At 36.5% G+C, this 15,530-nt stretch overlaps 1 protein-coding gene across 5 annotated transcripts in view; it reads right to left on the reverse strand.

Annotated features, from left to right (window-relative positions):
• Nucleotides 1-15,530, reverse strand: part of NAA16 (N-alpha-acetyltransferase 16, NatA auxiliary subunit) — a 63,880-nt gene that overhangs the window by 26,347 nt on the left and 22,003 nt on the right. For 4 of the 5 annotated variants that reach the window (XM_042868551.1, XM_042868552.1, XM_042868554.1 and 1 more), the window contains 4 exons: nucleotides 9,951-10,104; nucleotides 8,769-8,888; nucleotides 6,313-6,408; nucleotides 2,883-2,989 (listed from right to left, as the gene is read on the reverse strand). In XM_042868551.1, coding sequence (XP_042724485.1) covers nucleotides 2,883-2,989; nucleotides 6,313-6,408; nucleotides 8,769-8,888; nucleotides 9,951-10,104 — 477 coding nt within the window. Of the gene's footprint in view, nucleotides 1-2,882; nucleotides 2,990-3,173; nucleotides 3,256-6,312; nucleotides 6,409-8,768; nucleotides 8,889-9,950; nucleotides 10,105-15,530 lie in introns of those variants that run through there. The other variant, XM_042868555.1, reaches the window with a different exon arrangement.

The raw sequence follows: 15,530 nt of genomic DNA on the forward strand, positions 1-15,530 counted from the left end.
AAAGCATAATTTCCAACCTTGGTATTTGTGGTCTAAGCAGAGTAAGTACAGAAGAGTTTCTAGAATTTCCTTGAGTAAGCTTCACTCTGATCCTGGTGCATCCTGGAGATCTGCAGCACAGTGTAGCTGGAGTACCTAAATTACTACTAAGTGCTAGCAGAATATAATCTGGTTTGAAATTGAAATATACCAGTAATCTTTATGTAAATCACTTAGTGAAGAACCACCTCCAGTCAATTAAATACCAAACAACATTTTCCTCAACAACTCAGCAAACATTTACTTTTCACACACCACTTTTCCTCTATCCCCTACAAACAGGCAGAGAGAGATAGACATCGGATATCTAGAACCAGCCACTCTCTACATTTTAGATTCCTCACTCAGGTTTAAGAGGTGTTAACGTCACAATGTTCAAAGATACAGAAATCTAATCCTCCTCCCAGCTGAGCAAATCAAGTCACATTTCTTCCTCCCTATTCATCTATATTATTGCAGGCATTTAAATTCCTTTCCCACCTGTGACACTGGCACAATTTTGTCTGATACAACCTGAAGGCTTCTATTAGTCTAAGCATCGCTTATTTTACCCTTTTTCCTGAAACCATGCTATGTGAAAGACGCTGGACATCCCTGGAGTTCATGAAAGAACCTTCTAGGCTTACATAGAAACTCTTCAATAAAATCATCTTATCTATATGGTCTCAGACTGCAATTGCCGATTAGAACTGCTTCTGAAAATCAGAGGACAAAATGTACATCTCCAACACTTTTAGAGAACTTATTTCCTAATTATCTATAAGGCACAACATGATCTTGAGTACAATTCTTTCAGTTTTCAGTGAAAAATATACCAATAACTTAAGTTAGAAACTAGCATTAAGCATCACCTTAGATAAGTTAGATACCAAAGTGCATTTTCCTAAAAAGCACACATTAGCTTTTCACACTTTTCCTTCCCATAACCCCTGAACTTTATAATTGCTAAAACTGTCAAACATGAAATTTTCTGTTTCAAACAGATTTCTGTTGTGTTACGTGAATACTCAACCACGTGAAATGCAAAACAGACTCATTTTGAGGAAGAGAAGCAATAGAAGGAAAAGGAGGATGTTTTTGCATAAGACAGCACTGCACACAAATCTGAAAATATCTGTCAAATGTGAGGCTAAAATTAGTATTTAGAATCAAGCTCCTCAAGTCCTAATAGGCAGTGATCTTATGTGATCAGACCAGTGATCATACTGAAGATAACTAGCAAGAAAGCAACTACTCTGAGTGAATCTGTCCCCAGCCATGCTAGTAAACTTTTTACTCAAAAAACAGGCGTCAAAATATTTTTCCAAGCACGATGAGACTGTATCTTTTACATACATCATTATCAGAGGTAAAACTTTCGCAGTACTTATTTTCTTCTGTCTAGGTACTCAATGTGTTGACATTTTAAAAAATTCAATCCAGTTTCTAAAGTTTACATTGAAAGCATGCATTACCAGTATGCATTGTGGAAAAAGCTTGTACTGCACAGCATGCCAGAATTCCTTAAGAATTGTGTCAGCTTACAGGAAAAAAGTACAGATAATATCGAGCTGTTAGAGCAGGTCCAGAGGAGGCCAGGAAGATGATCAGAGGGCTGGAGCACCTCTCCTACAAGACAGGCTGAGGGAGCTGGACTTGTTCAGCCCGGAGAAGACTGTGAGGAAACCTCATTGCAGCCTTCTAGTATTTAAAAGGGGATTATAAAAAGGAAGAGAAAATACTATCTCAGATAGATAGTGATAGGAGAAGGGGAAATGGTTTTAAGTTGAAGGAGGGAAGATTTAGGTTGGATATTGGGGAAAGTTCTTCACAGAGAAAATGGTGAGGTGCTGGAACAGGCTGCCCAGAGAGGTTGTGGATGCTCTGTCCCTGGAGGTGCTCAAGGCCAGGTTGCATGGGGCCCCGGGCAGCCTGGTCTAGTACCAAATCTGGAGGTCAGTGGCCCTGCATGTAGCAGAGAGGCTGGAACTTGATGATCCTTGGAGTTCCTTCCAAGCCAAGCTGTTCTATAATTCTATGAATAATTCTATGAATATTCTCAAAACAGAAGCATTTTGAAAATGATAGGAGATTCTCGAAGTCAAGAATAGCCAAAGCTGGTTGATAAGCATCATATATTGAAGTTTTTCTTCCAGCTATAAAAGCTGTTCCCAACTGGAATACCAAGTGTTCTTATTGCCTGTAGCAAAAACTGAACATCTGAATCAATTTTTTTAATTTGCTGCACATTTTATTAACCTTAATTTGAAGCACTTACTGCACCTTTTGAAAGCTTGAAAGAAATAACTCAGTCTGAAATAACAGCTCCAGTGTGATACAATTTTTCCAAATCTAGGAGAATTTAAAAGTGTAGAAATTGAACACTAAGATTATCCAGAGACAGAAATGGGAAACAAGCCTTTGTGGTAAATAGTAACAATTATGTATTGATGCAACTCAGAAATATATGTAGAATATTAGCCATCTGCATGATATTTTAAAATCATTACTTCTGGTGACATCATAAACCATAAGCTGAATGAATCCTGACACACTTGCAGAGTACACATATTTACTGGTTACCTTTGAGCTTCAAAAAATAAAAAATGAATAAAGATCAGTGCAACCTGCAACCAGGCTTCAAGTATTTTCAAATCAATTATCAACAGAAGTAAAAATCTTGTCACAGATGAAGTATCACCCAATGATGATTCACATATGACAAAACAGCAACATCAGAGAGAAAAGTGTTCAGCAGAGGTTGTTTGTAAGAAATAGTAAAATCTAAAAACAAACATTTGGATTAACTTTTAGAAATTCAATACGGAAGACTTCATTAAAGCAAAGTAAGTACTAAACTTTACCTTTTCTGGATTGTAATATAAAGATTTCAAAGTGGTAAACAAGGGTGGGCAGCCTTTACTGAAGTTAACCCTCAGGAACTTATCCAATAGTTCTCTAAATTTTTCACCTAGAAACAAAAGTGTATTTGGTTATATGTCAGTGATTGCAAGTGTTATATAAATATTAGCACTACTCCGTGTACAGTTCTGGATAATAGAGCAACTGAAAAACTGTAGTTAAGGGTTTTTATCTTTTAATTAAGAATGAGGTGCAAATATGCTCTGGATTAATTAAAATAAAAAAAAAAAAAACAGAAAGGAAAATGCTTAACTTGCTAGCATTTAGGAGATCGATGACTAGAAGACATGGTAACAGTCTTCAAATCTGTAACAGCTGTTAAAAAGGGAAGGTATTAAAAGTTTTAATACTGCACATAACAAGGGCATTCAAATAAACAATGGAAAAAACATAGTGGTAAGAGTAACCAAGCACTGGAATAAATTACCTTGGAGATCTTGTAAAAGCTTCATCACTAACTTTTTATGATTGAATTACACGAATGTGAGTTAGCAATAGCACAAAAATTATCCTGCACTGAGGAAGAAGGATGGATAAAATGAGTTCTGCACCTCTCTTCCAGTCTTTTTTTTTTTTTTTTAATGAGTAGGACACAACTTCAAATACAATGATTGTTTCTGGAATCAGAAACAGGACATGTATTCAGCAGCACTGTATCCACAACACTTAGTAACTTTAATGAACTTTTCATTACATTTTCAGGTTAATCAAAGTCGTAGTACTTGCAGTTTCATGTTCCTGAGAAATGCTGTTTGTGAAACAAAGCTAGACTTCAAAGAGAAAGCATCCAATGAAAAATAAAAATACAGCTGCTCTTCATGTCTGTATCCCTATGGAAAACAATGATTGTTTCCAATTGTTTCAATTTATTGTTTTTTGCTGCGCTTTGCTTTGAATAGAGATGAGGCTGTTACACTTCACTGATTACTGTTGTGGACTTCTCAGTCTTTAAACATAATGCTAACATATGCTCATAAGACTGTTGAAATAAGCCTCAATTCATTAAGAACACATTAACAAAATTTGATTAACACATGGCTTTAAATATCCAGGAAAAAAAGGCCGTACTGCTCTGCATGTAACATTTCTAATGTACTTCTACCAATTCTAAACTGTCCTCAACTTGTTATTGGCAATGTTACTGACACGAAGCTATAATAGAAGCTCTTTAGTAAAACAAACTGCTAAATAAAGGAGCTTCTACCTGTGGATGAGGCATCCATAACTTGACCATAAGCCCAGGCTTTATGACAGGTGGTTTAATTGAAAAGTTTTCTCACTCTACAAGGAACTGCTCATGGGCAACCAACCAACCAGACAAAACACTTCATTCTTAATTTCTTCTGTTGCAATATTCTTGATGGAATTGTAACTTAGAACCTAACAAAGCGAGGTTCAAGTTTCCATTAAGAATGTGGGTGGGTTTGTTTTTTTTTTTGTATAAAAGATGCACCCTACCTACAACATAAAGTTCAGCATTCACTCTTCAACTGATACACAAAAGAGACTTGACAGACAGACAGAGACAGAACAGTGAATCTATAGCAATTAAACAGATCTAAAACTGGATTGCCAGACTCCATTTCCCCATCTTTGACTGCCCCCAAGCTCCCAGAAGGGGGTTTCCAGAAGAATCAAGGATCTGATTTGCACCAATTACAAGGTTATTGTGATGGGATGCAAGGTAAGCATCTGGTCACTGAACACACAGGGACAGCAACTTCAACCAAATATTTTCCTCTCTTTGAAATTTGAAAGCACATTTCCACAGAAGTTTGTCTCTACATCTTAACATTTTCATTATTAACTTCAGCCAACAACATTTCTTATCTGCTCAATTTACAACACGAGGCATTTGGAACAGAAATGCAGACCTATCAGGTGATTTTCAGCAGGCTCAAAAACAGCCTTATTCAATCTGACCAAAGCAGACCTAAAGGATCGACAGAGAAGTTTTAAATCAGGGAAATTCTTATTTATTATGAAAACCACAGAGTCAAATTCATGAGAGATTTCTCACAAATTTAGTTTAATTGTAAAATTAGATTTAATTGTTAATTATTTGGCTTTTGAAACAGCATGAACAACTGACGTCTATAACAAAACTCATTTCTACTTGAATGAACACCAGCTGTAAAACCACAATGTCCAATGAAAGAGTAACCCAGAACAAAACACACAGTGAAGAAGTCAACACAAAGCACACTACTAATAAAGATATGGAAAATCATTTTGAAAGGTACTAATCATTTGCTGTGTATTGGTGTAAACAACTGGGTAACAAAAGAAAAAATTCTGTCATGTGGCTTTTTAATAAAATCTAGCTAAACTGTCATGACATTTTGCCTTTGTAGCTTCAAGAAATGTAAGATATCTGGGATTAACTGAGGCACAAGGTGTTAATTTCAGGGCTAACCTCTCATGAAGTGTCTTGTGCTTTCATACAAGAATGGTGTATGCACATTTAGACTCCTAAGCAGAGAAGTGTACTAGTAATGTTTGGCAGTATTTAAAGGTACAGTGTATGCAATGCTCAGTAAATGAATGAAACCAAAAGCAAACCTTAGTTTCCTTCCTCCTCTCTTGGAACAATACAGTTTTGTGTTGTTTTTGTTTTTTCTTTCAACTATATTCCTTGCAGAGCTGAGGGTAGTTGGAGCTTTATTTCAATACAACTTGTAAAAGGATAGAATCACTGAAAAGAACTTTGTTATAAAACTAAAAATACAACAACCCATTACAAAACACTGCACATCTGCTTTTTGTTCCTGTTCTTAAATTACCAGCAACAAGTTGATAGATTTTGGATAAAAATGGCTCTAGACAAAAATGCTGCAAAAACACTGTCAGATTCACAAAAGTGACTTGGTGTTTTCTGGTACATTAACAGCATTAAAAAGGTCATGAAATTCATGCTTCTTGATTATAATATGTATCTTTGAGAACTGCTTTCTGTGGTTATAAATCAGAATGTAGGTTAGCCCACATGCCTGTGCATGTGTACAGAGACATGGAGCCCTGCCTCCAAGTGCAGCAAACTCCTTGCCTTTTAATTGATGCTCTTTAAGTTGATGATGGAGAAAAGCAATACGCAATCATTCACAAAAAGCCTGGACACTATTCTGTCCTGTAATTTCATCAATGAAAACAGCATTACATAGTTGGTACCACCATATTAGAGTGTGTGAACTTTTCCTATCAAATCCTAAAACGTAACAAATACTTCTGTCTAATCCAGAAAAAAAAAAAGCATTTGTCTAATTTGTGTACATGCAAAAGTAGCAATTAAATGCACATCTAACAGCCTACCAAAAATTAAGAGGAAAAAAGCAAAAAAAGAAATTATTATGGAACAGATATGCAACGTGTTACCTGAAACAAAGTTTAAAGGTAATCTTCTAGGTGAAACTGCTCTGGGATGCCTTTTACTAACTTCTTCATAAATCTGAAGCCTCTCTTCTAAAGTGCCTATTATCAGTAAATACAATAGATATAAGTAACAGATCAAAATCTATTCTTCTAAAGGTTTAAAACGTTGAGAATTGTTAAGATTCAGTATATATTTTGGACTTTGAACCATTTTAAACATTTCAAGCTCATTTTTTCCCCAACTAATCAAAAACACTGTGAAACAGTGCACTGAAATCACTAAGTCAGAAGTACCAGCATAATCACTGTAGGGGTAAACTGCAAAAAAAACCCCAAACAACCCAATTACCACTCATGTTCAATCAAACATTAATATTTGTTTTCTTTCAGTTGTATACTGTGCAGACCCATTCATACAGTATTTTGTTTTTGATAGCTTCAAAACATGTTTTTCACTATGCATTCAGGAAAATACACTGTGTATGTTATTTGTATACCTCCAATTTAGAAACTATACAAGCATGTCCTCATCATAAAGTCCTTTGGTGGCAGCAAAATTAGAGCACAACACTGCCAGCACAGACACTGGGCACAACAAGTGTCAATACCTTAACATTTAAAATAACTTTATTTTTCTTAAAGATTTTCTTCCCACTCCTCCCCTTTCCCCCATAATATGCTTTGGAGCTCCAATGTGGTTAGAACTTTAAATTAATCTGGTTTTTGAGATGCCATTTTCATACAACTACGATCAATTTTGCTTCAATGTTTTTCAAATTCATCAAGCAACTTCAATAAAAATGAATGTTTTTCACATCAAGACTATGGCACAACAGATGTTTAATGAATATTTCCAGTTTCTTTTCTAAGAAAAACGATTTCTGTGGTCTCTGAGCTCTGATATTGGGGAAGGGGGGGAAAAAAATATATTACCCAGCGGCTCCAAGAGATGCGCAGTTCTAATAGCAACACTGAAGTAATGTTTGAATTGGAACTAAAGCATATAAAAAGCCTAATTGAAGTCACAAGTTGGAGCTCCAGAACTTACCATGGGGGAGGAAATAGTCCTAAGACCACCTAAAAAATAAAGTAGCATTATTAGTTTTATAAATTAGTGAAGTTTTATGCTATAACCAATTTTAATATGTCAAATAATCTACTGTATTGGTTACTCGTTAAAAACCATTAATATCAACATATTCTATCAAGCAGAATAATCAATTTTGGATGATTAATTTTGAAATATTAACAATTACCATCTTCACCTCTAGAGATACACTAGGAAAAACATTCAAAGGGCAATGGTAGTCTCTATATAAATGCAACAAATATAATCATCTTCAATTCCCAATCACAAGCTGCAATTCCAGACATTATTAAACCCAAAACATAAAACTTTCTGGAAGCTGGAAATACAATGCAGATCTCATATTTACAAACAACATGCTTGTGGGCTTATGATTTATGATGTCATCAGAATTATTCCAATAAAACTTCCATTAATTAGTCAACAGTGAAATACAAGGAATGCATTCTAGTGTAAAAGTAGACACTTGGCAAAGTTATTATTGCAAAGTATTTATTATAGTATACATGACTGCAATATTGTGGGATTTTTATTTTTTTTTTTTAAATCCAATTTAGGTAATGTCTTGAAAAGACAGACCAGCAGTAACATGAAATAGCCCTGGGAGCAGAAAAAAAAACAAACAACAAACAAAACCAAAAGGTTTTGTCACATTTATCACTTCTTTTTCCAAAGAACAGTCAGCTTCTAACAAAACTTTCTTATTTTTAAGAGGATATCTGGATTAGAGGTTTACTAATTATTTCCCTATACGTCAAAGTGGTGCCACTCAAGTTTCACAATGATAATTTTACTTCCTGGAGTATAAATAATACTCTGACAATCAGGTTGATAGGAACAAATTGCAATTTGGTTTCCAAGCTCACACTCAGAAAAGGTCCTTCAAATTCTGAAGTAATTCTGAAATTACTTTTCAGAAAGGGTGGTCAGGCACTGGAATGGACTGCCCAGGGAGGTGGTGGAGTCACCGAGCCTGGGGGTGTTCAAGGAACATTTGGATGTTGTGTTGAGGGACATGGTTTAGTGGGAGCTATAGGGAATAGGTGAACGATTGGACTGGGTGATCTTTTAGGTCTTTTCCAACCTTGGTGATTCTATGATTCTATGATTCTATGAAATGAGCACATTAAACCAATGGCAGCTTCAGCTCCAAGAAGAAAAAGACTTGCTGCTGCTGATGTCATGCACACAAGTGTTTATTCACTTCTTAAACGTTCAATGGAAAGCAACTATATCAAATTTAAAATTAGAAAGTAAATGTTCTTCTGCTGAGTAAAGCTTTTTGAACTCTATTTGCAATACATCATGCAGAAGGTTTTGAGTACGTCCTGGGTTGTAGGTATTTTCATTGTACCAGTACATTTTAACTTACTAGGTTGCAGGGACTTTTCCAGGCCTTCATAATAATACCAGTTTTCTGCATTGCGCTCAATTAACTCTTTGTATACTTCACCAGCTTCTTTTAGTCTTCCCAACTTCAATAGCATTTCCCCTAAAAACAAAGCAGTAAAGAGCTATGAATTATGTGAGAAAACACAGCGTGGCAGTGAAATCTACAAAACTAAGTGAAAACAAATCAGGATTTATCATAGATACTGAAAAAAACATTTTACAGAGGCATTTACAGAAATGACAAGTGCTACTTGAAGTCGTCATACCTACAGCTCAACACAATTTGGAGCATTAAGCACTGGTGAAAAACAAGATTTGCATGTCTTTAACTACATATTTAAACTAGTTATTCGGTTTATTGCAAAGAAACAAAGAAACTTCCTTTCAGAACTGCATAATATCATGCTTAGTAATAAAAAAAATATGGAGAAAGTTTGTTTGGGCAGATGGTCATTGCTTGAAGACTAGCTGGCAATCAGTCTGCTTCTGGAGGTGCTGTGTAATTGCCTATGTACTTCCATTTTGTTAGTTCTTTTCCTTCATTTAAGTTAACTTGATCTAACCCATAAGTTTTCTCCACTTCCCTCTCCTGCCTGATGAAGGGGACTGCAAGGCATGGGAATGAGCAAGCAGCCAAAGAATACATGCTATTACACTACATAATTGTGCACATTCAGAACCCAGTACTTCAAACCCAGAGAACAACTATGGGTGGTTTTAATTAAAAAAGTCAACTTCAGTATTCACTGAAGGCAGGGAATACAAAATAAATGCAATGGAAGGCTCACAAAGGAAACATTTTGTTATTTCAGTTCCAAAAAAAAAAAAAAAGAAAATCAGTGTTTGTACTACAAACAATGTTCTTCATTGGAGTACAACTGGATTATAATAGCTTTGATTAACAAAGCCACTTATGCAAACACTAATACCACCACCTTCAAGATCTTTGTTCCACTGTCAACCCAAATTAAGCTACCTGTATCCACTTGGTTTTCCATAGGGAAAACTACCGAGCACAGCACTGTAGATCCTGTTTTAACAGTTTCCCAATATTAATTGCTCAAAATTAAAGATTTCACATTTATTCTTTGAACACATTACCATATCTGAAAGCTGGTAGCAAAAGTTTAGAACAAAACTGGCTGAGACAACAACAACTTACCTTTGATTTCTTCTACTATTAGTTTATCACATATTTGCTTTTCGTATGTCTCTATATGTTCCAGAGACTCCTGAAACAGATCTGCTTCTCTCATCACTTGATTTTGATATAAAATCAGTTCACTATATTCATAATCTATTTTATTTGGAGGAATCTAGGGAAAAAAAGCAATCGATTAGTTACCACATGCCATCTGCCTGTATCTCAACTCTATGCAATGTTACAGAACACACGATTCAGACAACACAATGTATCATGTCTATATACACCCTCCCAGGCATTCAAAAATGTGAAAACCTCTATATTCACAAACAAATTAAGCACATTCAGGATACCCACTGTTGTTATTTCTCTACTTCACTTTTCTCTACCACTGTGGCCAGGTCAATAAAAACAGAACTCGTGCATTCCCTCAGAAGAAGGTCTCAGCAATCTCGCTCCTTTTGAAGGACTCAGGTACAGCACAGTAATTTTGACCTAAGCTCTGCAGCAGGTTCCTTAGATTTCACAATACTGCATTTCAATATAACGCAAATTCTGGAATGAATTATTTCCAAAGAACAAGGAACCACTCAAACATTGGCCTCAGATTGAAAAACTTGCAGTTTTTTCATGTAAGAAACCTGAACTATTCTTTTCTAGCTAAACACTCTGTACTACACTTGAATTCCATTGAAAGTAACAGTTCACAAGCAATGCAGTGTCTTCAAACAACAGCTAATTCTTTTGAGGTCTGCATACATATAGTAAAACTAGTGTGCCACCCACTTCCCACTAATGCATCAGCCACTGAAAAAGGATGACATATTCAAAAGTATTTCCTTCTCCCTTAAATACATTCAGGCAGTCATAAGTCTTCCTAGAGTCGTGATAATTTCATTACAAATGGTCTTTGCTAATATGCACAGAAGTTGTAAATTGCAAGGATTTCAGAGAGCAAACATAGAAGCAATGGACAAGGCCCAGCACACCTTCACAGCAGTTCATTATTATTATGAAATCGAAGAAGAAAAGGCAATCACAGTCTATATGTAGGAGATTTTGTTGCTTTTTGTTCCACTGTAATAAAAATAGATAAACAGCAGCTCAGCTTGAAGAACTGTTATCAATTTTCTTTCCTGTGACACCATATATTCTGTTTATTCCTCAGCAAACAAGACTGCTCAGTCACATTGGTCACCAAGTGCTTTACAATTACTGTTCCCTGAGTAGGACTTTTCTACCAACTTCATTGAAAAAACAAAGAATTTACTAAACAACAATAAACAAAAGACATTTAGCTGGTTGAAATTAGCATTTATATTAAAAGAATATTGTCCTCAACTCTCCCTTCCAGCTCTTTTAAGTACGATCCAGATTTGAAATTTAACATTGCTGCTTAAATATTCCTTGAAAAAGCAGCCCAGAGGAAAATTTATAGTATGGTATATTTTTAAGAAGGAAGGACAGCATAAGTAAATACAGTGTTGTAAAGAAGCACGTATCTGACCATGAACATCAGGTTTGAGGCTGAAAGTAGCAGCATTCTTTTATTTATTTATAACTATTGACATATAGCAAAAGATGACTAATGGAACAAAGGTGATTGGCCTTGCCTTGCACCCACTAGAGTCAGCAGCTAGCAAGAATCCTATTCTTTTCTTATATTTCCTCCATCTGCATTTCCATTTCTGCTTCTACTTTCGCTCATTTTTCACCCCTATTAAACATCAACAAAAACAGCATTACCTGGAGAGCATTATCTGCTTCTCAAAACAGCCTCACACAATAAGCATTCACAGAATCACAGAATCACAGAATCACTCGGGTTGGAAGGGACCCCAAGGATCATGTAGTTCCAACCCCCCTGCCTAGCAGGGCCACCAAACATACACATTCAGATCAGGTTGCCCAGGACCCCGTCCAACCTGGCCTTAAACACGTCCAAGGACGGGGCATGGGCTTTTCTGGTTATCACATGGGCTTTTCTGGTTATCAGTACTGCGACACCACAGAACTGAAGAACTGCAGAGCATCCATTCTTTTTCCTTCACTTCCTTTATAAAAATACTGTCCCTCCAATTCAATACACTTATGTTTGAGTTACTCAGGTAGCACAGTTTTCTGGCACATTATCAATCATCTTTAAATGGCCTCTAAAATAAAGAGAGATGACCCCAAGAACCTTAAAAAAAATACAGGGTAGATTTAGAGTAGATATTAGGAAGAAATTCTTGACTGTGAAGGTGATGAGACACTGGAACAGGTTGCCCAGAGAGACAGAGGATGCTCCCACCTGAAAGCATTCAAGGCCAGGCTGGATGGGGCCTTGAGCAACCTGGTCCAGAGGGAGGTGTCTCTGCCTGTTGCAGGGGGTTGGAGCTGGATGATCTTAAAGGTCCCTTCCAACCCAAACCATTCCAATGTGCTGTGATATCAAAGATGAGAAGTAGATATCAATTAAACTTTCACTGTCCTGGCTTGGCAGGACTAATAGAAAAGAAATTGTGAAACAACAAAGAATCACTGACTTCCTTCCTTCTCAAATATAGGACAAATCCACTGGAAACTTACTGTGCTTTCTGTCTCCCAGAGCAATTACAGATAAGATTTCAAAATTCTCTCTAAAAAGAAACCTTTCTGAAAATCTATCAGGTTAAAGGTTGCTTAAACATGCAATTCATCAGAAGACAAACAGCTTAAGACCTCAGTGCTTAATCTGAGCAATAGACTGTCCCAACTGATTCTATAAAAAGTTCCTCCTCATACACACTCCATTGCTATTGCCAAACAACACAGCTTTATTCCTCCCTCCACCCAGGAAAATTACGAGCCTTGCTGTATATGAGATGCTCAACTTTCTCTGGAGCTCAATTCTGCTCTTTCAAGAGAAAATTCTTCCTCTCCTCAAGAGCAACAATAAAAAAAAAAAATCTGTTTTACAACTGCAGCCACCCTACCACAACTGTCACTGAAAGAATGTGACAAGATGCAGCCAAAACATACCTAAGAACAAACCCCCAGAACTCCAGAGGTTTTCTGTCCATATCTGTAATTGTGGGCCTGATGCAGAAATTAGGAATAAAATAAAAATGAAGAATATAAATTCTGCTCCAGAAAGGAAAAATGGGATATATAACAGTAAAACAAATTGCATAATTGTTTTAAACTTTGGTTCCTAAAGTTCAGATTTCAAAGCAACTCTTAAACCATTCATTTAATTTGTACAGCACAGGCTCTTGTATTTCCTGTAGTGATCTCTGCACTCCACCTCATCACCTGTTTTTGGCTGAAATCTTGTGCATCTGGCTAATTTACAACTTCCAAATGGCAAGCAGCATTGATCTAGATCTTGAAAGACTAAGACAGAAAATTCACCATTCTTAATGTTAACTTAACCACTAGAATAAAACTGTCACTGATAAAAAGTGATTTATCATTCAAATTTGTTCAGCCTCCAGCCACTATTTGTCCTTGGTTTTCTCCTTTCTCAGTAACCTCCCTGATTATCATTCTTCCCCTAAAATCCCCCCAAATCAGTACAGACCAGAATCACCTTTTTTTTTTCCCCTGCTTGCAGGAAACCAATGGGGTCTCCACCTTTCATCAAACAGCATTTTCTCTAGTGCTCTCATCTTTCCATATAGCTTTTTATTTTCTAATATCATCAGAAAGCCATGATCTCCCAGTAATCAGAGCTCAATAGAGCAAACCCCTGTTTCTTCTCAGAAATGAAGGTCTTTCCTGCTTTTCACCCAGAAGCAAGCACTGAGGGACAATTTTACAGTAAACTAAGCCAACCCAACCATAGCCTGGATCAACAGAGGCAGTCCACTCCCCTCCATTATTTCCCTTCCTTTTCCCCTCTCACCTCACAGTTCAGCCAATGACTCCTTCTAAAAAGTGATTACATCTCTGTCTTTTTGCTTCCTGAACCACATGAGCCAACAGTGCTGCACAAAGAAGCAGTGGGAGCACACTGGACATCAGATTGCTGGTTTTGGCAATCAGCTCTGTTATTCCATAATACTGCATCTTAACATATTCACTATCCATCTACAATCAGTAAAATGTCTGTTCCTTCATTTTCTTAGTTTTAGTGCTTGATTTTGGCCGCATTAACTCGCATTTCAATGGACAAAGTCGCCTGAGTAATCCAAGGAAATGGCTATGATCACCAACATTGCTATTATTTATCAATTATTGTGACAGCAGTATTTCACATTTATTCCTTTTTTATTCATTAACAGAACTGGTAAACAGTATCAAACCTAACACAAATAGCCATAACACTCCTCTAAAACATCAGTCTGCCCATGACTCCCATTCACTAGTGACTTAGAAACCCTTCAGTTTCAAACACTGAATACCAGCACCATTTGAAAGTGATACACAACACTCCAAGTCAGTCACAAAAACACATCCGTTAGGCTCAAGTAAATACAAAGCGTGGGGCAAGGGGAGAGATTCATCAATTAAAGCTAACAAGAAACACAATTCCTCAAATTCACAAGTATACTGAGCTAAACCATTTTAAGCACACAACTTAAATATCCAGAGACTGCACCAGCAGCACACTTGGGAACTACAGAAGGGCCAATGTGTAGCAAAACTGAGCTGTGATTTTGCTAAGGCTCTCTTGAGTGCAGAGAACTGAAACTCTTCTCTCTTCTAGCAGCTGGACTGTATGTGGGTTTGCACTTCTCAGAAAGCTTCTACAGCAAAGCACAAAAGCACAAGGCACAAAACTTTTTCTGTTTGCAAGACACATGGAAACTAATGTGGTCAACAGTAATGACGTAGAGGAGAAAACAGAATTCATCACATAACCATATCTATCAATCACAAAACGCTTGACATAACTGATTTTCTACAAACTCACACTGTCCAGCACTTATGGTATATTTCTGTCCTCTAATGCCTAAACATCTGTTGTTGGTCTGGCAAGTATTATGCTAAGCAACAGTAAAAATAGTTCACGTTGCTTGTATTATTGAAGTATGAAGCCTTGTCTTATTCACTGACATTTCCCAAATATTTCCAGTCTTGCAAAAAAAAAAAATGGCAGCAGAATGACACATTTCAAGATTTATTCATTTTTTCTTTTTCTTTTAAGGATTCTGATAAATTCCACAGACTCAACTGATTTAATATTATCTGTGGCAGATGGTATTCAAATCTGGCTTGGTTACTACACTGAAGAGCATATCACCACGACTGCCCTCAGATAAACATATTTACACAGTCTTTAAGAAAAGGCAACAGCATTAGCAGCATCACTTCCACTCTCCCCAGAGAGTCAAAACTAATTTTAAGTGCTCTTTGATATTAAGAAAGCCTCAACTTCTTACAATTTGTCATTTGCAGTTTTTACATCTATTATACATTATTTTTAATTACAAAATTCATTTCAACACTGAGCTCAGATAGGGCTCTGCTGATTCATTAGTGAGCCATAACTTCTTGGCTGTCAAACACCCAAAAAATGACCCAATTTTTATTTAAATAGATTATTTTCAGCTTTTATTCAACACTGGAATGACAGCTCTCCAGTAATATCAAGCTATGTATCCCTGGCATACAAAGCCTTCTACTTGACCA

Source organism: Lagopus leucura, unplaced genomic scaffold (assembly GCF_019238085.1).
Source record: "Lagopus leucura isolate 7727_CA_CO unplaced genomic scaffold, USGS_WTPT01 Super-Scaffold_100001, whole genome shotgun sequence".
Taxonomy (NCBI): Eukaryota; Metazoa; Chordata; class Aves; order Galliformes; family Phasianidae; genus Lagopus; species Lagopus leucura.